The sequence below is a fragment of the Leucoraja erinacea genome, chromosome 14, assembly GCF_028641065.1.
Source record: "Leucoraja erinacea ecotype New England chromosome 14, Leri_hhj_1, whole genome shotgun sequence".
Classification (NCBI taxonomy): domain Eukaryota; kingdom Metazoa; phylum Chordata; class Chondrichthyes; order Rajiformes; family Rajidae; genus Leucoraja; species Leucoraja erinaceus.
Window position 1 is genome coordinate 19438061 of NC_073390.1, and position 26485 is coordinate 19464545.

At 45.4% G+C, this 26485-nt stretch overlaps 1 protein-coding gene across 3 annotated transcripts in view; it reads right to left on the reverse strand.

Annotated features, from left to right (window-relative positions):
• Positions 1-10359: 10359 nt before the first annotated feature.
• The window catches only part of wwtr1 (WW domain containing transcription regulator 1), a 112513-nt gene continuing 96387 nt past the window's right edge, over positions 10360-26485 (reverse strand). For 2 of the 3 annotated variants that reach the window (XM_055645712.1, XM_055645713.1), the window contains 4 exons: positions 22915-23111; positions 16986-17131; positions 16715-16812; positions 10360-14646 (listed from right to left, as the gene is read on the reverse strand). In XM_055645712.1, coding sequence (XP_055501687.1) covers positions 14441-14646; positions 16715-16812; positions 16986-17131; positions 22915-23111 — 647 coding nt within the window. In that variant the 3' untranslated portion in view covers positions 10360-14440. The remainder of the gene's footprint in view (positions 14647-16714; positions 16813-16985; positions 17132-22914; positions 23112-26485) is intronic. The other variant, XR_008724546.1, reaches the window with a different exon arrangement.

The window sequence follows — 26485 nt, forward strand, 5'->3', positions numbered from 1 at the left end:
CGGCGCCCTCCATTCCTGAGAAACCTTCAATCTCAAGTCTTGGAAGTTTCTTGGAAGGAAAGCGTTGCAAATTTCCACTAAACTTTGGCTGAAAGAAATGCTTCCAGAGTGACACAGGTGTAATTTTATAATGAAATTCTGTCATCTCCCCCAAAGTCCCTGCTATTGTCAGTCACAAAAACATTTCTCAATTACTCAAGACTACCCCAATCCGTGCCTGGATGGGGCATCTTTGTATGAGCTGCTTTAAAAGGGCATCAATTATACCGGTGCCCAAGAAGAGCAAGGTGATGTGCCTCAATGACCAGCGGCACTAACGTCTGTGGTGATGAAATGCTTTGAGAGGTTGATCATGGCGCAAATCAACTGCTACCTCAACAAATGTTTCTATGTTTTCTATTTGGACCCACTGCAGTTTGCTTACTGCCACAACAGATCAACGATGGATGCGATCTCGCTGGCTCTCTACTCCGCTCTGGACGACCTTGGATAACAAAAACTCATATGTCAGGCTGTTATTCATTGATTACAGCTCGGCATTTAACACAATCATCCCCTCCAAGCTGGTTACCAAACTCGTAGAACTGGGTCTCTGCGCATCCCTCTGCAATTGGATCCTCGACTTCCTCATTCACAGACCACAGTCTGTTCGAATTGGTGGAAATGTGTCATCCTCGATAACAATCAGCACGGGAGCACCTCAAGGCTGCGTGATTAGCCCCCAGCTATACTCACTCTATATTCATGATTGCGTAGCCGGTCATAGTGCGAACTCCATCATCAAGTTCGTTGACGATACCACTGTTGTGGGGCGTATCACTGATGGGGATGAGTCAGAGTATAGAAGTGAGATCGACCGAATGACCAAATGGTGCCAGCATAATAACCTGGCCCTCAACACCTGCAAAACCAAGGAACTGATTGTGGACTTTGGAAGGGGGGGTTGGGGACCCACAGTCCCGTTTATATCAATGGGTCGATGGTGGAAAGGGTCAAGAGCTTCAAATTCCTGGGCGTGCACATCTCTGAAGATCTCTCCTGGTCCGAGAACACTGATACAATTATAAAGAAAGCACATCAGTGCCTCTACTTCCTGAGAAGATTACGGAGAGTCGGTATGTCAAGGAGGACTCTCTCTAACTTCTACGGGTGCACAGTAGAGAGCATGCTGACCGGTTGCATCGTGGCTTGGTTCGGCAACTTAAGCGCCCTGGAGTGGAAAAGACTACAAAAAGTAGTAAACACTGCCCAGTCCATCATCGGCTCTGACCTTCCTTCCATCGAGGGGATCTATCACAGTCGCTGCCACAAAAGGGCTGGCAGTATCATCAAGGACCCACACCATCCTGGCCATACACTCATCTTCCCCACTACCTTCAGTTAGAAGGTACAGGAGCCTGAAGACTGCAACGACCAGGTTCAGGAAAGCTACTTCCCCACAGCCATCAGGCTATTAAACTCGGCTCGGACAAAACTCTGAACATTAATAGCCAATAATATGTTTATTTGCACTTTATCAGTTTAATTATTCATGTATGTATATATTTATATATTGGTATATGGCCACACTGTTCAGTATTCGTGCTTACTATGTTCTATGTGCTAAAGCAAAGCAAGAATTTCATTGTCCTATCAGGGATACATGACAATAAAACTCTCTCTTGAACTCTCTTGAACTCTTGAGCTGCAAATACCGCCACCTGGTGGAGTCAAGAAGACCTGCTGTATGGAAAGACATAAAGTGCTGGAGTAACTCCACGGGTCAGGCAGCATCTCTAGAGAAAAAGGATGACATTTTGAGTCGGGACCCTTCAAAGCACTGAGTAACTCCAGCACTGTGTCTATCTTTGGTATAAAGCAGCATCTGTAGTTCTTTGTTTCTACGCTCAGGCCGCATCCCTGGAGAACATGATTAGGCGACGTTTTGAGTCGAAACCCTTCCTCAGTCCAACCCCCCAAAAAATGTACCTATCCATGTTCTCCAAGGATGCTGCTCAGCTTGCTAAGTTACTCCAGCATCTGCAGAACCCAAAAAACGGACTATCCTGCCTCAATCACCTGCTCCTTTCCTCTCCTTCTTACCTCTTTCCTCATCTCCCATCCCCGAGTCCCTAATTTTCTAATCCCCCTCCCTCCCCCTACCTCTTTCCCCTCCTCATTGTCCCCTTCCACCATTTCCCTCCCTCCCATTACACTCCTTCTCTTTTCACCTTATCGGAGATTTATTTGTCTCCTTTTCACCTCAAGCCTTTTGTCACTTACTGCACACATCTGCCAAAAAAAACCCCTCACCTCTATCCATCTATCACGTGGAGAAAGGAACTGCAGATGCTGATTTACACAGAAGATAGAGATAAAATGTGGAGTAACTCAGCGGGTCTGGCACCATCGATACCGAAGATGGACATAAAATGCTCGAGTCTGAAAGTTTCAACCCAAAACGCCACCCATTCCTTTTCTCCAGAGATGCTGCCTGACCCATTGAGTTACTCCAGCGCTTTGTGTCTATCTAAAAAAACTACTGCAATTTAATGAAAGCTTGCAAGAAGCAGAAATATGCAGCAGAATTATCTACGACCAAAGCGCCAGGCAACTATAGTCAACTCCTGAGACATACAGTGTTCTCTCAGGCAAGAGGCAGATGGACGTCAGAGTTTGGGGTCTGAGAGAGGCAGTTTTCTGTGGGCTGGCAAGTATTGGATTGTACAGCTGGACTGCATTTGGCCAACAGCAGTTAGTTAAAAATAACACTGCACACATTCCCACACCATAATCCTTGCCATCTCCAGAAGACGCATATGGTAGCTGTTAAAAGTATTTTTTAAGTTATTACACTGGCTTAAAAAACTTTAAATAACACTTATGACCCCTAGGTGTTGGCTATTGTTTAAAAGGATTCGAGTTGAAGCTGGCCCTGAATCAAAACATTACTTTAAACAGAATGGCCATCTCAATTCTTAGCAGATGCTTAAAATATTTAGCAAGAACTTATCGAATCATTTCAGTAGATCAGCAACAAAAACTAGTACTTGCTTTAGGGACTTTAGAGATACAGCATGGAAACAGGCCCTTCGGCCTGCTGAGCCCACACCATCCAGCGATCACTCCGTACACTAGCACTATCCTACCCACTAGGGACAATTTCCAACTTTTTTTAGTTAAGTTTTGTTTAGAGATAAAGCGCAGAAACAAGCCCTTTGTTCCATGGAGACCATGCCGACCAGCGATCCCCGAACACTAGCACCATCCCACACACAATAGAAACAATTTTTTTTACCAAACGTCAAGTTAACCTACAAACCTGTAGTGTGGGAGGAAACCCGAGCACCTAGAGAAAAACCACGCGGTCACAAGGAGAACATACAAATTTCCCACAGGCAGCACCCATAGTCAAGATTGAACCCGGGTCTCTGGCGCTGTGAGGCAGCAACTCTACTGTTGCACCACCGCGGTGCCCTCTTACATTCATTCCGTGAGGTAAACAAATCCTGAAGTAATTAACTTGGACAAAATCAGGGCACATTTCGCTTAAAAGAAGAACTTTGGACTTGTGCCCAAACAGTCATTCAAAGAGTGGAAACACATCTGAAGAAGGGTACCAACCTGAAATGCCATCTATCCACGTTCTCCTGAGATACAGGGTTTAAAGAGAGTATGGTTACACCACCAGGGGGCTGGAGTTCTGGAGTTTGTAATATTTGCAAACAAGATCTTTGTTAATGGTCCTGTATCTCGTATCTCACTGCTAAATGCTGGCAGGCGTGAGTAGAACCATTGGCATTTAAACGTAAGAGGGTCATGCTGACTAAAATCGAAGTTGCCAACTTACTGATAGGTTCCAGTTGTAGTTCTGCAGCTCACCCTAGATTCCTCGCAGTTGATGAAGCTGCACTTGGAGCCTTGAGTCTCGACCTGAAATGTCACACATTCTTTCTCTCCAGGGATGCTGCCTGACCCGCTGAGTTACTCCAGCATTTTGTGGCTATCTTGGAGACTTGTGTTCAGTTGTGGTCACCCTGTAACAGGAAAGATGCCCTTACGGTGGAAAGAGTTCAGAGAGGATTTCCCAGCATTTTGCCAGGACTTGAGGTGCTAGGGAGTGGGATAACACAGAACTCCTGAGCTGAAAGGAATAATGTGAGGAATGAGAAACATAGAACTCTGAATCTTTGGATGTAGATGTGGGAATGAGAAATACAAAGTAATGACGCAGCTTTATAAGACTTTGGTAAGGCTACATGTGGAGTATTGTGTGCAGTTCTGGTCATCCCATTACAGGAAGAATGTGGAAGCTTTGGAGAGGGTGCAGAGGAATTTTACCAGAATGTTGCCTGAATTAGAGGGTTTCAGCTACAGGGAGGTGTTAGATAAACTTGGATTGTTTTCTCTGGAAGGTAGGATGTTGAGGGGAAACTTGATAGAAGCATATAAAATTATGGAAGTATATAGAAATTAGGCATCGACAGGACAGACAGTCAGAGCCGTTTTCCCCCAGGGTGGAAATGCCCGACGCAAGAAGACATAGCCATACTGTAAGGTGAGAAGGGACAAGTTTATTGGAGATGTGCAGGGCAAGTTTTTTTACAGAGATAGTGGTGGGGTATGAAACACATCACCCGTGGTGGTAGCGAAGGCAGTGATAGTGGTGTTTAAGAGGCGTTTAGATAGGCACATGGAAGTGCGGGGAATAGAGGGATATGGATGTTGTACAGGCAGGAGAGATCATGTTTGGCACGAACAAGGAAGCCAAAGGGCCCATTCCTATGCGGGACTCATTTCTGTTCTATGTGCTAACTCAAGACGGTCCTATTCTTCTTTCATTAGTTGTATGGGCTCAGGCAACACATGGCGGTATGTTCCTGTTAACAGGTTTTGGCGGATAAACAACCAGAGTTATAGACATTGAGCTTCATAGATCATTGAACTTAGAATTGCACAGCGCAGGAACAGGCCCTTCAGCCCACACAGAACATGGTGTCAAGTTAAACTAACCTCCTCTGCCTGAACATAATCCATATCTTTCGATTCCCTGCATTTCCATGTGCCTATCTAAAAGTCTCTTAGACACCGCTATCACCTCCACCACCACCTAATGACAGCTCGTTCCAGAAACTCATCACCCTCTGTGTAAAAAACTTGCCCTGCTCAATCCTTTAAGCTTTGTCCCTCTCACCATAAAGCTAGGCCCTCCAGTCTTTGACATTACTGTCTTGGGATTAAGGTTCTGACTGTCTGCCCTCTCTGTGCCTCGCATAATGTTACAAACATCTATCGGGCTGCAAGTTTCCCAACCTTCTTTCATCAGCTCCAGGCCCTACTGCAACCCTCCGGACGGAACTCCCTGCCAACACCTGTGTCAAAGTATCGACATTGCTTGGACACCTGTGGCAAAGTATCGTAGAACAGTCAGCATTGCACAACCACGGGATGCGATCACCTTTCAGGAGGGGAACGAAGGGGATGGGTGCCCGAGCTGGAAAGGCAAGTTCTCCTGCTTTTCGCAGAAACTCTGGCGTCGTTTAACATAAAGGCAAGTACAGAGAAGACAAATAAAAGGGTTGTTATTAACAATGAGTGTCTTCGCCTGTCAGTAAAGCACCCTGAAGTAGATTGGTTGTCGCTGGCAGATGGATAACAGCCAAGCCATTGTGTGGAAGTGCTTGCACTGCTTGTAGCTCAGATTATATTCACCCACGCCTCACGCACATGAGCAAGAACAAAACTCGTTCACAACTTCACAGCATTTTTCTGATTTATGGCTCAGAGTATTCTCGATTCTCAACTTATTTCCCAGGTGTCAAACTAGTGTGGCAGAATAGTCTCTCGTTGGTGGCTCCATCCTTATAGCACCAGCATCGATTTCAATGTAAAGGAAAGGAGGCGATTCTCCAGCATCACAGCCCTGGGGCGACACGGAGGTGCAGCGGTAGAGTTGCTGCCTCACAGCACCAGGGACCTGGGTTCGATCCTGACAACAGGTTCTGTCTATACAGAGTTTGTACGTTCTCCATGTGATGGTGTGGGTTTTCTCCGGGCACTCCAGATTCCTCACACATTCCAAAGATGTGGAAGTTTGTAGGTTAATTGGCTTCTGTAAATTGTCCCTAGTGTGTAGGATACAACTAGTGTACAGCGATCACTGGTTGGCGTGGACTCGGTGGGGCCAAGGACCTGTTTCCATGCTCTATCTCTAACCTAAACTAGATTGAGAACATAGAACATAGAAGAGCACAGGAACAGGCCCTTCAGCCCATAATGCCCACACTAAGCATGATGCTGTCAAACTAATCTCCTTCGCCTGCACCTGATGCATATCACTCCATTCCCTGCACATCCATACATTTATTCAAAAGCCTGTTAAACGTCACTGTCGTACCTTCCTGCATGACCACCCCGGTCAGCAAGTTCCAGGCTCCTATGTTCTCTATGTAAAAAACTTCCTCTGCACAACCCCAGATTTAATATCTTCCTCCGTGTCCCAGAGCGACATTCAACCTGATCACACATAGTTCACGTTAGCTCGTATGCTTCTTTGATCAGAAATTCCCAATCCTGCTGATCAGTTCCATTGATACACAATCACTTGCACCTCCTCCAACCTCATCTACTGCATCCGGTGCTCCTGGTGTGGGCTCCTATACATTGAAGAATCCAAGCGTAGACTGGACGAACATTTCGCTGAGCACTTACGCCTAGCTTGCCTTGGCCTACGCAATCTCCTGGTTACCAAACATTTTAACTCTCCTTCCCCTTCCCACACTCACCTTTCATAGAAACATAGAAACATAGAAACATTAGAAATTAGGTGCAGGAGTAGGCCATTCGGCCCTTCGAGCCTGCACCGCCCTTTAATATGATCATGGCTGATCATCCAACTCAGTATCCCGTACCTGCCTTCTCTCCATACCCTCTGATCCCCTTGGCCACAAGGGCCACATCTAACTCCCTCTTAAATATAGCCAATGAACTGGCCTCAACTACCCTCTGTGGCAGAGAGTTCCAGAGATTCACCACTCTCTGTGTGAAAAAAAGTTCTCCTCATCTCGGTTTTAAAGGATTTCCCCCCTTATCCTTAAGCTGTGACCCCTTGTCCTGGACTTCCCCAACATCGGGAACAATCTTCCTGCATCTAGCCTGTCCAACCCCTTAAGAATTTTGTAAGTTTCTATAAGATCCCCTCTCAATCTCCTAAATTCTAGAGAGTATAAACCAAGTCTATCCAGTCTTTCTTCATAAGACAGTCCTGACATCCCAGGAATCAGTCTGGTGAACCTTCTCTGCACTCCCTCTATGGCAATAATGTCCTTCCTCAGATTGGGAGACCAAAACTGCACGCAATACTCCAGGTGTGGTCTCACCAAGACCCTATACAACTGCAGTAGAACCTCCCTGCTCCTATACTCAAATCCTCTTGCTATGAAAGCCAACATGCCATTCGCTTTCTTTACTGCCTGCTGCACCTGCATGCCTACCTTCAATGACTGGTGTACCATGACACCCAGGTCTCGCTGCATCTCCCCCTTTCCCAATCGGCCACCGTTTAGATAATAATCTGCTTTCCCGTTTTTGCCACCAAAATGGATAACCTCACATTTATCCACATTAAACTGCATCTGCCAAACATTTGCCCACTCACCCAGCCTATCCAAGTCACCTTGCAGTCTCCTAGCCTCCTCCTCACACCTAACACTGCCCCCCAGCTTAGTGTCATCCGCAAACTTGGAGATATTGCCTTCATTTCCCTCATCCAGATCATTAATATATATTGTAAATAGCTGGGGTCCCAGTACTGAGACTTGCGGTACCCCACTAGTCACTGCCTGCCATTGTGAAAAGGACCCGTTTACTCCTACTCTTTGCTTCCTGTTTGCCAGCCAGTTCTCTATCCACATCAATACTGAACCCCCAATGCCATGTGCTTTAAGTTTGTATACTAATCTCTTATGTGGGACCTTGTGTGGGACCTTTCTGTCCTGGGCATCCTCCACTGTCAGAGTGAGAATTGGAGGAACAGCACCTCATATTTTGCTTGGGAGCTTACAACTCAATGGTATTAAAGTTGATTTCTCTAATTTCAAGTAACCTTGCATTCCCTCTCTTTCCCTCCCCGCCCCCACCTTAGTTGTCCTCTTGTTCCGCTGTTTGCATCCTTGCATCCCTTCGTTATCATTTCTTCCCCAGCCAACAACGGGCCATTGTGGGCTCCACCCTTCCTGAGGTCATCTGTTGACGTCTCTGCTTTGTTTTAGCCTTTTCCTACCCCCAGTTTCCTCCCCTCTACTTTCAGTCTGAGGAAGGGTTCCGGCCCGAAACATCACCCATCCTTTTACTCCAGAGATACTGCCTACCCCGCTGAGTTACTCCAGCACTTTGTGTCCACCTTCAGTATATAACAGCATCTGCTGCTCCTTTGCGCACATTTTATCTGCTCCACTACGAAATCTCCTCAAGGTGTACCTACTTGAAAAAGGCTCTCCTCCCCTCTCCAACGGGAGTTCTGTGTGACCCTCTCAAATTCATCATCCCCATTTTAGCACTCATCCCCAATCATCAGTCAAATCCATGCATAATTGTGCTCTTAACTCACCAGGAGAGAAAGATGACAAGAATGTCTTATCCGTTCATCTTTCACATGTCAGCTATTTTGTGAATGAGTGTACTGGGGACATTAATTAATAAGAAAAAGATTATGAGAACTGACAATACCATAGAGCTCGTTTATGATTATCAGTGCGTGAGATCAGGAAGTCATCCAGGCATGTTCAGTGAAGTAGAACCTAGCCTTGGCGCCTCCTGCGAGTGAGTCCTACATAAGTTGCGACATTGAGTAATCATTAAAACATACTTTTTTGCCAAAATCAGCCCCAAGAAAGGCTTGTTTGGCAAGTTTGGGGATATTCTAAATATCTACAGACTATTAAGTTGTACAAAGAACTGGCAAGGTCACAGGTGGAGTATTGTGCTCAGATTTGGGGTCACCATGCGCTGAGATATTATGACTTTAAAGATACAGCGTGGAAACAGGCCCTTCGGCCCACCGATTCCACGCTGACTAGAGATCACCCACACACGAGTACTTTCCCACACACTTGGGACAATTTACAATTTACAGAAGCCAATTAACCTTCAAACCTGTACGTCTTTGAAGTGGGGAAGGAACCCGGAGAAAACACACGCGGTTACAGGGAAAACGTACAAACTCTGTACAGATACATTTCAGTCATGAATTACGAGGATGGCGCCAGGACTAGAAGGTCTGAGATATAAGGAGTGGTTGAGCAGGCTGGGACTCTATTCATTGGAGCACAGGAGGATGAGAGGTGATCTTCTAGAGGTGTATAAAATCATGAGAGGAATAAATCGGGTAGATGCACAGAGTAGGTGAATTGAGGACCAGAGGACATAGGTTTAAGGTGAAGGGGAAAAGATTTAATATGAATCTGAGGGACAACTCTTTCACACAAAGGTTGGTGGGTGCATGAAACAAGCTGCCAGAGGATGTAGTTGAGGCTGGGACTATCCCAACATTTAAAAACAGTTAGACAAGTACATGGATAGGACAGGTTTGGAGGCATATGGACCAAGTGGGATTAGTGTAGCTGGGACATGTTGGCCGGTGTGGGCAAGTTGAACCAAAGGGCCTGTTTCCACACTGTATCACTCTATCTATGACTCTCTGATCAAACCTGGGTGTCTGGCGCAGTAAGACAGCAACTCTACTGCGGCTCCACTGGGCCGCCCCCTGGTGGCTGGTGACCTCTCTCACCGTGCTTGTCCACGCTCCCGTCGCAACTCTTTCCGTGATCCTCTCCCACGCGCGTTTTTTGTTCATTGCTGACTGACGAGAAGTATCGATTGCAAGCAGTTCACAGGAACAGAATCCGGTCACAACCTTATTGATATCCTTTTCTTTGGGGATACTCAGACAAGTTTCACCAGATTGATTCTGAGGAAGAAGAGTTCCGTCCAGAAACATCTCCAATCTATGTCCTCCAGAGATGCTGCCAGGTGCGCTGAGCTACTCAACACTTTGGACTTCATGTCTTGTATTGTAGAATGTGTGGTGGATATGAACAACATGGCGATGACTGACATAGGCCAAAGATAAAACCATAGACACAAAGTGCTGGAGGAACTCATCAGGTCAGGCAGCATCTCTGCAGGAAAAGTATGGCTGATGTTTCTGGTCGGGACACTTCTGCTGCCTGTCCCGCTGAGTTATTCAAGCACTTTGTGTCTATCTTTGGTGTAAACCAGCATCTGCAGTTCCTTTCTACAAAAGATAAAACCACAATGGGATTACACAAACAAATATTCTTATCCACGTGGATGGTAAAATGAGAACAAATACTCAAAAGATGAAATCCAATTATATTTATTTTTTTTAAAGCTTGTAGTACAGGACTGCAAGGATTTAAACCAGAACTGAACTGTGTTTACATACAACGTGTATGTTTACCCAGCTACAGGCAAAGTTCACACATCTCAGTACAAAATAACCCAAGTTCAAAAAATAAGGACACAAACAAGATACACTTGCATACTGTACGAATAGATTGAGCATCGGAAATGCTTGCAGTGTAATAGAAATAATATTTGTTTTAATTGACAGTCCCAGTTACCGATTACGTCCTCACAGACTTAGACTGGTTTTCTGGCAAGCAGAACTTGTCCATTTTGAAAATTAGCTCCACACCTTCTCCACTCCTCCATTCGCTCCACAGATACTGCCTGACACGCTGACTTACTCCAGCGCTTTGTGTTGCACTCAGGTTTCCAGCATCTGCAGTTCCTGGTGCCTCCAACACTCCTTTCCTAGATCATCCAAAATTACACCTAAAATATTGTTGTTGTCCTAACTTTCTCATCTGTTCCTCTCTGCATTGTTATTTTACAAATCCCATGTTGTGCCTTCCATGCAGCTTCTCATTATTGCCCTGGGGGGAAACGGGCCTTCACTTTCTTCTGCCAGGTCCCAGTATTGGCGAAAAAATGGTCCCAACCCGAAACATTACCCATCCTTTTTCTCCAGAGATGCGGGCGGGCGGCATGATCCGCTGAGTACTGGCTGCCAGTTGTCCTATCATTATCCATTCACTGGAAATAATAGAAAGCATTGAGGTGGGGTCATCTTAGACACAGCATGGAAGCAGGCCCACCCAGTCCATGCCGACCATCGATCGCCCACCCACACCGGTTCTACGTCATTCCACTTTCGCATCCACATTGAGGGCAATTTCACAGCGGCCAATTAACCTACGAAGCCAAAGGTAGACACAAAATGCTGGAGTAAACCAGCGGGTGAGACAGCAACTCAGAAGAAAAGGCCACCTTATCCTTTTCTCCAGAGATGCTGCCTGACCCGCCGAGTTATACTCCAGCATTTTGCATCAATTGTCGGTGTAAACGAGCATCTGCAGTTCCTTCCAACACATAGCCTGCAAACCTGCACGTCTTTGGGATGTGGGAGGAGAGCGGAGGAAACTGGAACACCCGGAGGAAACCCACGCACGGTCACAGGGAGAGCACGCAAACTCAAATCCAAAAAACAACCTCTGTGCCCAATGACTATCGACTCCCCCCTTACTACAAGCTCTGGAATATATTGTGCCCCAGTCAGTATACAAAGGGACAACCAGCAATTCTCACTCTTCTGGATAATTTCTGGAACCTCAACCCAATTTCCATCAGAGAGGAGGTTGCACCTGCATTTAAAGGTGAGAATTATCTCAGGTTACATGAATGCCCCAGACAGCTCAGATTGTTTGATTCAAAGATCCTCCTTACTGCCCAGATTCGAGTATACATTGATAAAGCAGAAGCAACAGCAGAATTCAGTATGAGATACTAAAAAGTCAGTTGATTAACACAAATTTACAATAATAAGAGAAACTAGTTTACTATTAAGGTCTAAAAGTGCAATTCACTCAACTCACATTAAGATTCCAAGCTTTTTTATATATATATATATATTTTAAAAAATCAGACACAGTGCCAATTCTGTCAGGAAAGAGCATCCCAGATATGAACAAAGATTGATAAATTCAGGTTATATTAGAGAAGTGAGGACAGTTATTTGGTGTCTGGCTACTCCCCATTTTCTGTCCTTTCACCTCTGGCTGGGAGGAAACGATAGCCCAGGAATAACCCCAAGCCTGAAGTCTATTCCTCCCCCCCACACCCTACCCCACCTCCCCTCCCGACACCCACACTCATCAATACCTCATTACCACTCCCACCACTGGCCAAAGTGAACATGAAGTGATTTCCTTCCTTGTTTGCAACTCCTCACTGCCACAAGTTCCAATGCAACCCCTCCTATCAAAACACCACACACCTCCAGAAACGCATGCAACCAAGGGAAGGGAGCAGGAGTTAGTGGCCAAGCTTGGGGTGATGGCATATTGGCTCAGAGATCCAATGTACCTTCAGACAACTCTTAGAGTCCAATGTTTATGCATTGCCCGATCCAGGGATATTTTGCTTACAGAGGGTCCTGTGAACAAACCGCAGAAAAAATGGCTAACAAAATGCACGCAGCAACCTCATTGACTTTCTCTGTCCAATTATGCATTATTTCCATTTAGAGACCTTCCTCCAACTACTCAGGATTAAAAGGGAGGTGGGGGACAAGCACAAGGGGTAAAGGTAATCCCACGCCCATGCTTTATACTGGGTCTGTCACTTAGATGGACACAGCCTGAAGAAGGGTCTCGACCCGTTAACGTCACCTATTTCTTTTCTCTAGAGATGCTGCCTGGCCCGCTGAGTTACTCCAGCTTTTTGCATCTATCCACAGACACAGACACAGACACACAAGAGCAGCTACAATACCGGGCTCATAGAGTTCGTAATGCAGTCTCAAGCATCAGGAATTGAACTCTCGGTGCTACAGACTGCATTGCCAGGCCCGACCTCTCCTCCTGTCGTCAAAACGAATGATTAACAATTACCACAAATTCATTTTACATCAGCCACTCTCTCCCGCGCTTCCCACTGGAGTTCCTGACCCACTTCCCTGCGAAAAGGAATCAGGGATGGCCAAGTGGCGTTGTAAGTTCCTTCAGACTGTATCAAAGCCTGGGTATCAAGTCTTATTTTGTAATGAGGGCACCTCCATGAGGACTTTGACCCACAACTCAGAACAACAAAGCTACAAATCCAACATCACTTTCCACTCCCAACTTGCACAATACATCCTGTTCCTTACTGGCCTTTCCCAACCCATCACACCATTTTCCCTCTTTGTCATTCCAAGTTCCAACTCTTTCTTTTTTTTTTTACAGTATAACAATTCGAGTATTCAATGTGTTAAAAATCCAAAATCCAAGTTCCTTACAATAATAATTAAAAAAAAGGTTTTCTTAAAAAATGATTTAAATTGCCACTTGATAAAAATGTGATAGCTTTTTCTTTGCAAAAGTCTATTTTTACAGCACGTAGTATTATAACAACAAACTATGAGGGACTACCATTAAATTTGGCTATGTTATATTCTCAAAGCTTTGAAAATTGAGATGCCTAGAAGCTAAAGGTGAAATGAAGGGTTTCAGCAAACTTACTCCCTATTCCCCTGTCTACCCTTTCCACAGTGGTGTTAAAGATAGTTTTAAATGGTTAACACCTTCACTATATATGACAGGCAAAGGTAAGATGTTTGATAGTGATAAGTCTATCGACATTGGCATCTAAGTCATGAGAAATAAGTAATAGATGACGAGTAATATATACTTGCAACATGAACAACCAGAAGGGCCTCATGTGCAAATGGACACTATCGTCATGGCGACCAAACTTTGGACTCCATATTTGCCCTCCTTTTGTACATTATTTTATATATTGAACAATACAAACAATTTTAAAGCTCTGTTCATGTTAAATAGATGAGAAGTCCTTGGCATCACTTCAATCTCCTGATAAAAGATCACCAAAATAACCACTTGAGTATGAATAACCTTCCCCCCTCCCCCCACCCTATCCCAATCCTTCCCCACCCAACCTTCCATTCAACATTGAACCAAAGAGACTTCCAATCACAAAACAAATAGTCAATCTCTTAGGTTCAGTTTTTCAAACCTCCTTTAGTTGCTAATAATATAATAATATTATAATATGGAAAAAGAATCATCCATTTGGCCATGCAAGACAGGTCAAGCAGTGGAATCTTTGATCTTCTACTAAAGGTTAATCCCATGATTATGTGGAAGGCCAAAGACATTGAGATAGTTCTAGGATATAGTTCATATAAAGTACTGCTAGCCGCCTTTAGTTAAATGACAAGCATATACCACTTTGGGTTGTAGGGACGAACATGAAAGTTGTCAGGCAAACAAAAAAGCACTACTTGAGGCATTCTGCCTCTGATCCAAGCAGAAAAGGTAACTCCATCTCAATCTCCATTTTAGTTATCTTCCTTCCTTCCTCTCGCTTCCTGCAGTGATTACAACCAAGTGAGGAAAGTCTCTTTAGGATTGAGGCTGGACTCCACATCAGGCAAGATGTCCGAGCCAAAGGGCTCCTGCAGGCTTGGCATCAGGTCCTCGCCTTCCAGGGTCCCGAGATCCACGTTGGTTCCAGGCAGGGAATCCAGGAAGTCAGGGAAGCGGCTGGGCTGATTTGTAGTCATCGCAGTCTGGCCCATATCACCTGCAAGTAAAGAACAATGAACTTACTTTGAATGCTGCTAAAAAATACATTCCTCACATAAGCTCTAAGCCAACAAAACTCAGAAAGGTTTAGTTTAGTTTTGTTTAGTTTAGAGATACAGTGCGAAAACAGGTCCTTCTGATCACCTAACAAGGTGAGCACCTAAACAAACACTACAGACCACTTCTTGCACTACCATTAACTTGTTTTCTAATTGTGTTTTGCACTAATGTCTTGTATTTGCAGTTTTTTCTTTTCACGGTCTTGTATGATTTATATATAATTTAGGTTTTGTGTCTGTCTCAGTCTCTGTGCATGTGATGCTGCTGCAAGATTTTCATTGTACCTGTATTTGACCATACTTGTGCATATGACAACAACCTTGACTTGACTCAGTTGTGAGTTTAATGCCCAGTTTGAATCTGAGCTCTATAGATCAGAAAGACTCTGATGTATGTAACCATTTAGTAAGATACTGAAGGGTCACTGGTAAGTTACAGAAATCGTCCACATATATGAATGCATTATTCTGATTCAGAGTACAGACTCTAACCACACCAAATGAACTCAAATAGAGGTATCTATGAACTGTTAGATGATATTCCTTTGGAGCTAATTATTGTGTTTAAAATGATCTCTCTTTTGATTTAGAAAAGACACAAAATGCTGGAGTAACTCAGCATAGTAAGTTTGGGCAGTATGGTGGTGCAGCGGCAGAGTTGCTGCCTTACAGAGCTTACAGCACCAGAGACCCAGGTTCGATCCCGACTACGGGTGCTGTCTGTATGGAGTTTTCCCTTGACCTGCGTGGGTTTTCTCTGTGATCTTCAGTTTCCTCCCACATTCCAAATACGTACAGGTTTGTAGGTTAATTGCCATGGTACAAAAGTAAATTATCCCTAGTATGTATAGGATAGTGTTAATGGGCGGGGATCGCTGGTCGGTGTATATTCGGTGAACCAGAAGGCCTGTTTCCACACTGTATCTCTAAATTAAACTCAGCAGATCTGACAACATCACTGGAGAAGATGGATAGGTGATGTTTCAGTTCAGGACCCTTCTTTAGACTGTCCATGTTCTCCAGGGATGCTGCCTGATCTGCTGAGTTACTCCACCATTTTGTATCTTTCCTTGGTAAACCAGCACCTACAGTTCCTTGTTTCTACACTCTTTCTTTTGATATATATGTTGTTGCTTTCATTTATAAACTGTTTTTTGTGAAAATGTGTTTCCACATCAAAAAATAATTTATTAATTAGTTATATATTTAAGGTTCAATTTAATGGCCGTGACTGCAGGATGTGGATGTATCCCTATCCATCACTTGGACCAGACTTCCCACCATCGGCCATCTACACTTCGCAATGCCTCAGGTGAGCAGCCAACATAATCAATGGCTTGTCCCACCATGGTAATTCCTTCTTCTCTCCACTACTGTCGGGTAGAAGGTTCAATGGGCGCTCCACCAGACTCAGGAACAGCTTCTTCCCCTCTGTTATCAGGCTTCTGAATGGTCTTTCCACAAGCTGGGGTATTGTGCAAATTCACCTCTACCCCATTGCGGACATTGGATTTTGTCTCTGGAACTGGTGCACGTCTATGCTGAGAACAATATTCTGCACTCTGTATGTTCCCCTTTGCGCTATCTTTTGTACTTGAGGTTGATGACTGTATTCATGTATAGTGTTATCTGATCTCTTTAGACTTTGGACTTTAGAGATACAGTGTGGAAACAGGCCCTTCGGCCCACTGACTCTGCATCGACCAGCGATTACCCCGTACATTAGCAACATCCTACAAATTAGGAACAATGTACAATTTACACAAGCTAATTAAAATACAAACCTGTATGGCTTTGGAGTGTGGGAGGAAACCAGAGCACCCGGACGAAACCCACGTGGTCACAAGGAGAATGTACAATCTCCATACAGACAGCATCTGTAGTCAGGATCGAACCCGGGTCACTGGCGCTGTAAGGCAACGACTCTACCTCTGCGCCGTTGTGCCGCCCTATCTCATAGGATAGCATACAAAACAAACCTTTTCACTATCATTGTTCTTGACTCACCTGTATCCATTTCCTCCACATGCCCCAAGAAGTCTTCAGGTGTTCTTCCCAGTCCTAAGCCACTGTCTGCACTTGCCTGCCGTGAGTGGTATGGTCCACTGTAAATGAAGACCAGTAGGGGATGGCAATAGCGGAGATGGAGAAGAAAGGCGATGGAAAATGGTGGAGAAAGGGAAGTCCGTTAATAACACTCGCTCAAACTAATGCTTCTGCCAAAATTAAAGGTTGTTGTCAACTGAATGTTGAATTTGTAAATTAAAACCCAACTTGCCTGTTGAGGAAGGGATCAGAGCCATTGTTGGTGATGGCGTGCATCTCCTGCGTCATCGCTGGTGTAGAGACAGCATTCTGGGCTGCGGGGAGGTTGTCTGATTCAATGGGAATCTGATTGGGTATCTGATTATATAAGGCCTTCTCCTGAAAGAAATGCAGATGTTATAACCAAGTGCCAACATCAAAGAGAAAATAAACTTCCATTCAGCTCTTCAATCTCCAGAATGTCTGACTCAGGTAAACAAACTCAAGAATCACAAATAGAAGCATGTACGGACACACAGACATGCACACTCACACACACCCATGCACAGTCACACACACACATGCACACTCACACACACACACATGCACACTCACACACACACATGCACACTCACACACACACATGCATCTCTCACACACACACATGCACACTCACACACACACATGCATATTCACACACACACATGCACACTCACACACACACACACGCACACACAAACACATGCACACTCACACACACCCATGCACACTCACACACACACATGCACACACACACACACCCATGCACACTCACACACACATGCACACTCACACACACACATGCACACTCACACACACACATGCACAGTCACACACACATGCACACTCACACACACATACGCACGCACACACGCATGCACTCACACACACACGCGCATACTCACGCACACACACACACACTCATACACACATCGACACACACACACACACACATGCACACTCACACACGCATGCACTCACACACATGCATACACACTCACACACACATGCACACTCAACCACACACATGCACACTCACACACACATGCACACTCACATGCGCGCACACACACACATATACACACACACGCACACACACACACACACACACACCCATACACACAGAAATACATATGTGTGTTTGTGTATGTATATATAGACACACAAACTCCAAAGACTTGGGGTTTGTAGGTTAATTGGCTATGGTAAGAATCGTAAATTGGCTCTAATGTGTAGGATAGTGCTTGTGTACGGGGTGATCGCTGGTCGGCACTGACTTGGTAGGCCGAAGGGCCTATTTCCATGCTGTATCTCTAAAGTCTAAACGCAACTGTCCAGCTCTTGCCACGTATACAGGTGTTGGACAAAAGACAGACCGATTCCAGAACTCCTGTTTCCCCACTGTATCTCTGAAGTAAACTAAATTCCCAAGTAAAGATTACTCTCCCACTGCATTTCAAATGAAAGCTTCGTTTTCTCAACCAAATCTTTCTCCTTTTTTGGACATTGAACCTGTCGGGACACGAGGATGGGCATCCAGATTCATCAGTTGTTCAAGGGAAACAAAATATGGTCGCCAACGGGAGTCGTGGAATTGTTGCTTGGTTCAAAGGCATCCCAGCAGCTGTGGCCCAGACAGGAATATGCAGGGAAAGGCTATCCCACCAGCTGCTGGAAGCTGCCACTGTACACTTTAACCAAGAGTTTGGCTATAAACACATTGCTTCCAAGTTTTAAGAGAATGCTCCCAGGAATTAATGGATTAACAATTGATAAGCGTTTGGTGGCACTGGGCCTGTACTGACTGGAGTTTAGGAGCATGTGGGGGGACCTCATTGAAACTTACCAAATAGTGAAAGGCTTGGACAGAGTGGATGTGGAAAGGATTCTTCCACTAATGGAAGAGTCTTGGACCAAAGCTTCATAGCCTCAGAATAAAAGGATGTACCTTTAGAAAGGAGAGGAGGAGGAATTTCTTTAGTCAGAGGGTGGTGAAGCTGTGGAAAATCATTGCCACAGACGGCTGTGGAGGCCATCAATAAATATTTTTAAGGCGGTGATTGATTAGTATGTCAGGGGTTGAGGAGAGAAGGCAGGAGAATGGGGTTGAGAGGACAAGGTAGATCAGCCATGATCGAATGGCAGAGTAGACGATGGGCCGAATGGCCTAATTCTGCTCCTATAACATGAACTTATGATCAATGGACTGATCCCACAGACTGCCTCCTGCCATCTCCCAACTGCGGTGAAGCTGTTTTGATCAGCATCTTCTGAGGGCCTGCATGAAAACAAGGTTTTGAAATGGTTCTGCCCTCTTCTCTCCCTATCTCACGCCTTTTGACTTTTCATCGCTGGCCTTCATTCAACCACCTGCCTATAAAGCCCATCCCACCCCCTCTTCACCTGTATCCACCCGTAGATACTTGCTAGGCCCCGTCACCATCAACCTTTCAGCTTTCTCCTGAACCCCCGCCACCTAAATCAGTATGAAGAAGGGTGGCACAGTGGTGCAGCAGTAGAGTGCAACAACACTTGCAGTGCCCGAGACCCAGGTTCGATCCTGACTGCGGGTGCTGACTGTGTGGAGTTTGTACATTCTCCCTGTAGGATGGGGCTAGGTTTATATGGAGCATAAACACCAGCAAAGACTTGTTGGGCCGAGCGGTCTGTTTGGTGTAGTTGTTTCTATGTGGTACATACTCTGCTCCACTCCCTGTTGTTAGCGAATAGCCTGTCTGCCATTTGCACTCAGTACCTTTGGACTTTGGAGAACAGGCCCTTCGGCCAGCGATCACCCCATGCATTAGTATTATCCTATACACTAGGGATAATTTTACTGAAGCCAATTAATCTACAAATCTGTATGTCTTTGGAGTGTGGGAGGAAACCGGAGCACCCAGAGGAAACCCACGTGGTCACAGGGAGAAGGTACAAATTCTGTACAGACCTACAATCTACAATAATCTACAAACCTATAGTCAGGATCAAACCCGGGTCATTAAGGCAGCAACTCTATCACTGTGCCTCTGTGCAACCAACAGCCCAACAGCTTTTAAACACACAGCCCACCAGGTGTATGTTGGTTCACAAGAGAGTGTCTGAAGAAGGGTTGTGACCTAAATATCGCCTATCCATGTTCTCCTGAGATGCTGCCTGACCGTCTGAGTTACTGCACAGGTTCACGTTGATCATCGATCACCTGTTCATACTAGTTCTATGTTATGAACTTTTGCACTCTTTGCACACTCCGTACACACACTCGCGGCAATTTACAGAGGCCAATTAACCTACAAATCCGCACATCTTTGGGATGTGAGAGGAAACCGGAGCACCCAGAGGAAACCCACACAGTCACAGGGGAAACATGTGACCTCCACACAGACAGGATCAAACCGGGGTCTCTAGTGCTGTGAGGCAGTGGAGTACCAGAGCCCCAGCCGCACGGGGCAAATTCGTCTCGCCGATTGGCCGCAGAAGGCCCAGTGTGGTCAAGATCGGCCACCCCGCCCAGCCTAGACATCACATTTGGGGGGGGGGGGGGGGGGGGGCATCCAGTGGGGATTTTATCATGATTACATAAGGGGACAAGACCACCAGTTGCCAGAAAATCAGTGTTTAAGAAGGAACTGCAGATGCTGGAGAATCGAAGGTTACACAAAAAAGCTGGAGAAACTCAGCGGGTGCAGCAGCATCTATGGAGCATCGCTCCATAGATGCTGCTGCACCCGCTGAGTTTCGCCAGAAAATCAGTGTTGGACCTGTACTTATTTTATTCTGTGGCAGCTTACTGTGCTCAAACTTGCCACTATTATAAAAAATACTACCCTTCAAAAGCGCTTCATTGTCTTTAAGCGCCTCAGGAGGCCTTGAAATGAACGTGACAGGGGCTAGGTACTAATAAGTCCTTCTTTTGTCTTGATCGGAACTTGCTAAAATGAAATGAATATATCAGTGGGGGTAGAGTTCGGCTCTGTAATGTGACCCCTCCAGAATCGGGATTAAGATTTTCTAAGTGCATTGAGTTGATCATTTCTTTGTGCAGTAATTATGAAATAGGTATCAGACAGTAGGCAGCACAATTTACCTCCTTGCCCAATTTGATTTATTTTTATTGCACAGAATATTACCGCACAAGAACTGGCCCTTCGGCCCTTCAGTCTGTGCTGAACAAGATGCCATCATTTATCTACCTGCACATAATCCATTTCCCTCGATCCCATGTATTAACAGCTGCCTATTTAAGTCTTTTAAATGCCACTAATGTATCTGCTTCAACCACCGACACCCTATTTGTAAAAAAAACATGCCCACACATCTCATTTAAACTTTGTCCCCTCACCATGAAGCTATGCCCTCTAGTTTTTGATTTTTCAATCCTGGGAAAAAGATTCTGACTTTCAATGTCACTCATTATTTTATATACTTATATCAGGTCTCCCCGCAACCTCCGGCATTCTAGAGAAAACAATCCAAGTCTGTCCAACTTGTGACTGTAGCTAATACCACCTAATTCATGGCATCTTCCTGTAATGGGGCGACCAGAACTGCAAGCAATACTGCAGCCTATCCATACTGCAGCCTATCCATACCAGAGATGTGCGGTTTTGTAGGTTAATTGGCCTCTATAAACTGTCCCTGGTGTGTTGGGAATAGATGAGAAAGGTGGATAATTTAGAACTAGTGGGAACAGGCGATCTATAGCCAGTGAGACAAAGGCCCTGTTGCCATGCTGTATCTCTAAACTAATATAGACTTAATGCTGGCAAATGCGAATAAAGCAGAGTTGTGTAATTGGTTTCTGTACATTGCCCCGATTGTGTAGGAGAAACCTAGTGTACGGGTGATCGTTGGTCAGTGTGGACTCCTTGGGCAGATTGGTTCACACTCTATCTCTAAACTTAAACTAAAGTAGATAGGCAATAAGGTCAGCATGGACATGGTGGGCCGAAGGGCCTGCGCCGTACCATACACAGCACAACACTAAACTAGATGTCCTGGACTTACTTGACAACAAGTGACAAACAACATCAAAAAACATGTACAGAACATCAGACTGACTAGGAGATGGGGGGAGAAATGGAATGGCAGATTGACAGAGGGAAACAGAGAGAGAAATATGGCACGAATCATTAATAATTTCTTCCCAATGATTTACTGTCAAATTATTGGAGAATGATGCAAGTTGAAAACAACTTTGCTCTAAGCTGCTGTGAGGCTGCAAACATCTATTATTCAGCTTGAGCTGAGGTAAAATCCTCCAGAAAAACAACCTGACAGGATCTGTTTTGGTGATAACATGGCTGGGCTCAATCACAGGAAGTGTGTGCAATTTGTTTACACTCCTATCCTGGAGTTGGGGAGGAAGTGACAGAGTGAGTAGATGTTGGGGAGGAAAGGGATGACTCTTTAGACTTTAGATTTCAGAGATACAGCTGCCTTCGGCCCACCGAGTCCACGCCGACCTGCGATCACCCCATACACTAGCACTATTAAACACACTAGGGAAAATTTACAATTTAATTTCAAACCTATACGTCTTCTGAGTGAGGGTGGAAACCGGAGTACCCAGAGAAAACCCACGCGGTGACAGAGAGAATGTACAAACTCCGTATAAACGGCACCCGTAGTCAGGATTGAACCTGGGTCTCTGGCGCTGTAAGGCAGCAACTCTACTGCTGCACCACCGTGCCGCAGTTTAAACTTAGTTTAGTTTAGTTTAGTTTAGTTTAGTTTAAACCTTTCCTATGAATGTACTAACGTATCTGTGCTATGTCTTTTAAAACATACAGTGCCCTCCACAATGTTTTGAACCAAAACCCATAATTTATTTATTTGCCTCTGTACTCCACAATTTGTGATTTGTAATAGAAAAAAATCACATGTGGTTAAAGTGCACATTGTCAGATTTTAATAAAGGTTCCAAACATTGTGGAGGGCACTGTACCTCCTTTGGCAGCTCGTTCCACATACCCACCACCTTCTGAGTGAAAAGTTACCCCTCCGATTCCTTTAAAATATTTCCCCTCTCACCTTAAACCTATGTCCTCTGCTTCTTGATTCCGCCACCCTGGGTAAAGAGCCTGCCTGTTCCGCTAACATTGACCTTGGGGAGAAGATGGCAGCAGGAGAAGATAAATAACTACCTGTCTCATGAGTTCCTGCTGCAGATGCTTGATCCTTTCTTTCTCCATCTGGATTTGCTGGAGCCGCATCTTCTGCTGGTGTTTCTGCTGTACCGTCAAGGCGCTGGAGAGACTCATCATGGCCAGCCGAGGATTCTGGGAGGGCATGCCGGAGGGGGTCACAGTGGTGTTTGGTGTCATCTGCTGTTGGTTCATCACTGGGGAGAGAAAGGCAAGTGGTTAACTCCGACTGTAGCGTAATTATCATCTGCAGTTGCTGAAAGCACGAGGCCCTGGACCATGCACCGGGGAGTAACAGGATGGTGTCCCCTTATGCTGGTGGCTCTACACTCTACCCTCGCTAAACATCAAGATTTAGTCATGTTTATTACGATTGTCACTTACACCGAGGTACAGAGAGTTTCAACAGAGCTAGTTTATCATTGGCATGCTTACAGTGAAAAGATTTTGTTGCATGCTATCCAGTCAGTGAAAAAGGCTGTACATGATTACAATCAAGGTGTCCACAGTGTTGATACAGGATAAAGGGAATGACGTTTAGTGCAAGACTAGTAAAGTCCAATTAAAGATAGCTCAAAGGCTCCAATGGGGTAGGTGATAGCTCAGGACCGCTCTCTAGTTGGTGAGAGGATGGTTCAGTTACCCGATAACAGCTGGGAAGAAACTGTCCCTGAATCTGGCGTTTTCAAACTTCTGTACCTCTTGCCCGGTGGGAGAGGGGAGAAGAGGGAGTGGAGAGGAAGAGGCAGCGTGAAGTGTAGATGGAGTCAATGGAAGGGATGTTGGTTTGTCCAAGGGTCTGGGTTGCACTCACAATTCTCTGCACATTTTTGCAGGCTGTTCCCAAACCATGCTGTGATGGATCCTAATAAAATGCTTGCTACGGCACATCTGTAGAAGTTGTGAAGAATTGTTGGTGACATGCCAAACTTCCTAAAGGGCCTGTCCCACTTTCACAACCTAATTCACAACCTTTTTTACTCGTGGACATTTTTCATCAGGCTAGAAAAAACGCCACAGGTCCCCTGGCAAAAGTTGCAAATTAATTTGTGTCCCAAAAAAGCACTTCATGGACACCCCCAAAGCATACAGCATCTGACAGTCCACTCCCCAAGTCCAGACGGTACTTGTGCCTACATCCTCCCACCTGCCATTGTAAAATTGTCCCCAGTGTGTAGGATAACGTTGGTGTATGGGGCGATTGCTGGTCAGCATGGAATCAATGGGCCAAAGGGCCTGTTTCCATGCTGTACCGCTAAAGCATAAAAGTCTAAACTCACTGGCCTACATAAAAGGTGCAATTTATCCACCAACCAGTATATCTTTGTGCTCCCCCACCCCCTCCCCTGAAAACTAGCTGACCTCACACAGATTTTGCCCCCTTCCCTTCCTCTCCCCCTCCCCCTCTCCCTCCCCCTCCCATTCCACATAATTTTTATATGTGATGTACAAGTCACAACTTTTCTATCCATGAGCTTAATGATTCGCAACTCTTTATCCTCTCAGGCTCACACCTGTCTCCTCTCCTCTGGCTTTTGTCCAACAATCAGTCTATCAAATAACTCCATTGCCTGTGTTTACCTATTATCTACCATACTCTCTACTCTCCCAGCTTCCTTTCCCACGCCTCCCTACAATCAGCCTGAAGAAGGGTCCTGACCTGAAACGTCACCTATCCATGTTCTCCCGAGATGCTGCCTGAGCCCGCTGTGTTAAGGGCCGGTCCCACTTTCACGACCTAATTCACAACCTTTTTTACTCGTGGACATTTTTCATCAGGCTAGAAAAACGCCCCGACCTACTTGATGCCACGAGTACCTACGACTAGCATCATGACCTACCTACGACCTACCTACGACCTCGTGACGACCATGCTGCGAGTATGAGTCAAGGGCAAACTCGGCAGAGGTCGTGAATTAGGTCGTGAAAGTGGGACAGGCCCTTTACTCCAGCACTTTGCGTCTATTTTTGATATGAACCAGCATCTGCAGTTCCTTGTTTCCACTTATTGCACATATACCTAGCTACAGCAAAATTCCTTTTTTGCATAGGGTTCAGTAAAATATTTTACTATACATAGCCACAATCATACTTAAGTACAAAAGTACAAGAATAGTAGATTACACTGAGGCAGTGTTCAAGAGTCGCCATGTTTCTGGCATCATTTTATGTGATTCAAGTCCATAGTTGTGATTAATATAGAGTCTTAACTTTACCATAGAGGCCCGTTGTTCTGGCCGTGACACTGGGTCGGAGTTGCAAGATCAGCCTTGCATTTGTGCGGTCAAATGGGACTAGCTTAAAATGGGCGACATGAACAAGATGAGTCAAAGGGCCTGTGTCTGTGCAATGTTGGACCTTTCACAGGAGTGTCCTCGCAGGGAGGAAGTTTACCAACAACTTGTCAAGTGGAATTAGGGATGGGCATGAATTGTTTTTTACCTGCAGCTTGTAAATGAATAAAAGAAAATGCTCCACGCAGTGCAAGATAAAAACAGGTGTTACGTCACCATCCTGGGTGACTATCCCTCGGAATGGACTAACCGTGCTGTTTATGGCCTCTCTTGTCAATGTATAATCTGCCCCCTCTTATGCTCCCAATCTATCCACAACAAAGGCAGGAATCTGGCTGATGTGCTTCCAGGATTGACCGGGAATCTCCAGGAATTAAAATTACTTCCGGGAGCATCTGGAAGAGCCAGGAGCAACAGGTTAGGCCAATGGCCAAATGCTGTGCTGTGAATTGCCTTCAGCAAGGCTGGAGTGTGTGCATCCCTGGTGTAAGGTGAACTAGGCAAAGAGTAGGCTGAAAGGAGAGTGGGATTTCAGTAGGTGGGGTGAGGGAGTAATGGCATATGAGGACTAGAGCACATCTGTTTGTGCACGTGTGTGCGTGTGCCTGTATGTGTGTGTGTGTGTGTCTGTAAATACATTTTAGTTTTAGTTTTAGTTCAGTCACGTGTACCAAGGTTTCAAGGTCAGTTTATTGCCACATGTACCAATTAAGGTGCAGTGAAATTTGAGTTACCATTCAGCCATACCAAGTGAAAAGCAACAAGACACACAGTCACTTAAAATAAAATTAACATAAACATCCACCACAGCGGCTCCCCACATTCCTCACAGTGATGGAAGGTAACAAAGTCCAATCTTCTCCCTCTTTATTCTCGCACGGTCGGGGCTGCCGAACCATCTGCAGTCAGGGCGATCAAAGCTCCCGCAGCCGGCGATCCGAAGCCCTCGCGTCGGGGTGATCGAAACTCCCTCATCGGGTCAGTTGAAACTCTCCGCGGCTTGGAGCTCCCGAATCGGTCTCTAACCAGGGACCGCGGGCTCCACGATGTTAAAGTCCACAGGCCCGCGATTGGAGCTCTTCACAGTCGGTCCCCGGCAAAGGGATCACAAGCTCCACGAAGGTAAGTCCACAGGCCCGCGGTTAAAGCGCTGGGTCAGTCTCCAGGAAAGGCCGCGCCACTCCACGATGTTAGGCCGCAGTGGGGACTGAGATACGATACGGGAATAAATCACATCTCCGTCGAGGTAAATGATTGAAAAAAGTACAGTGAACAGC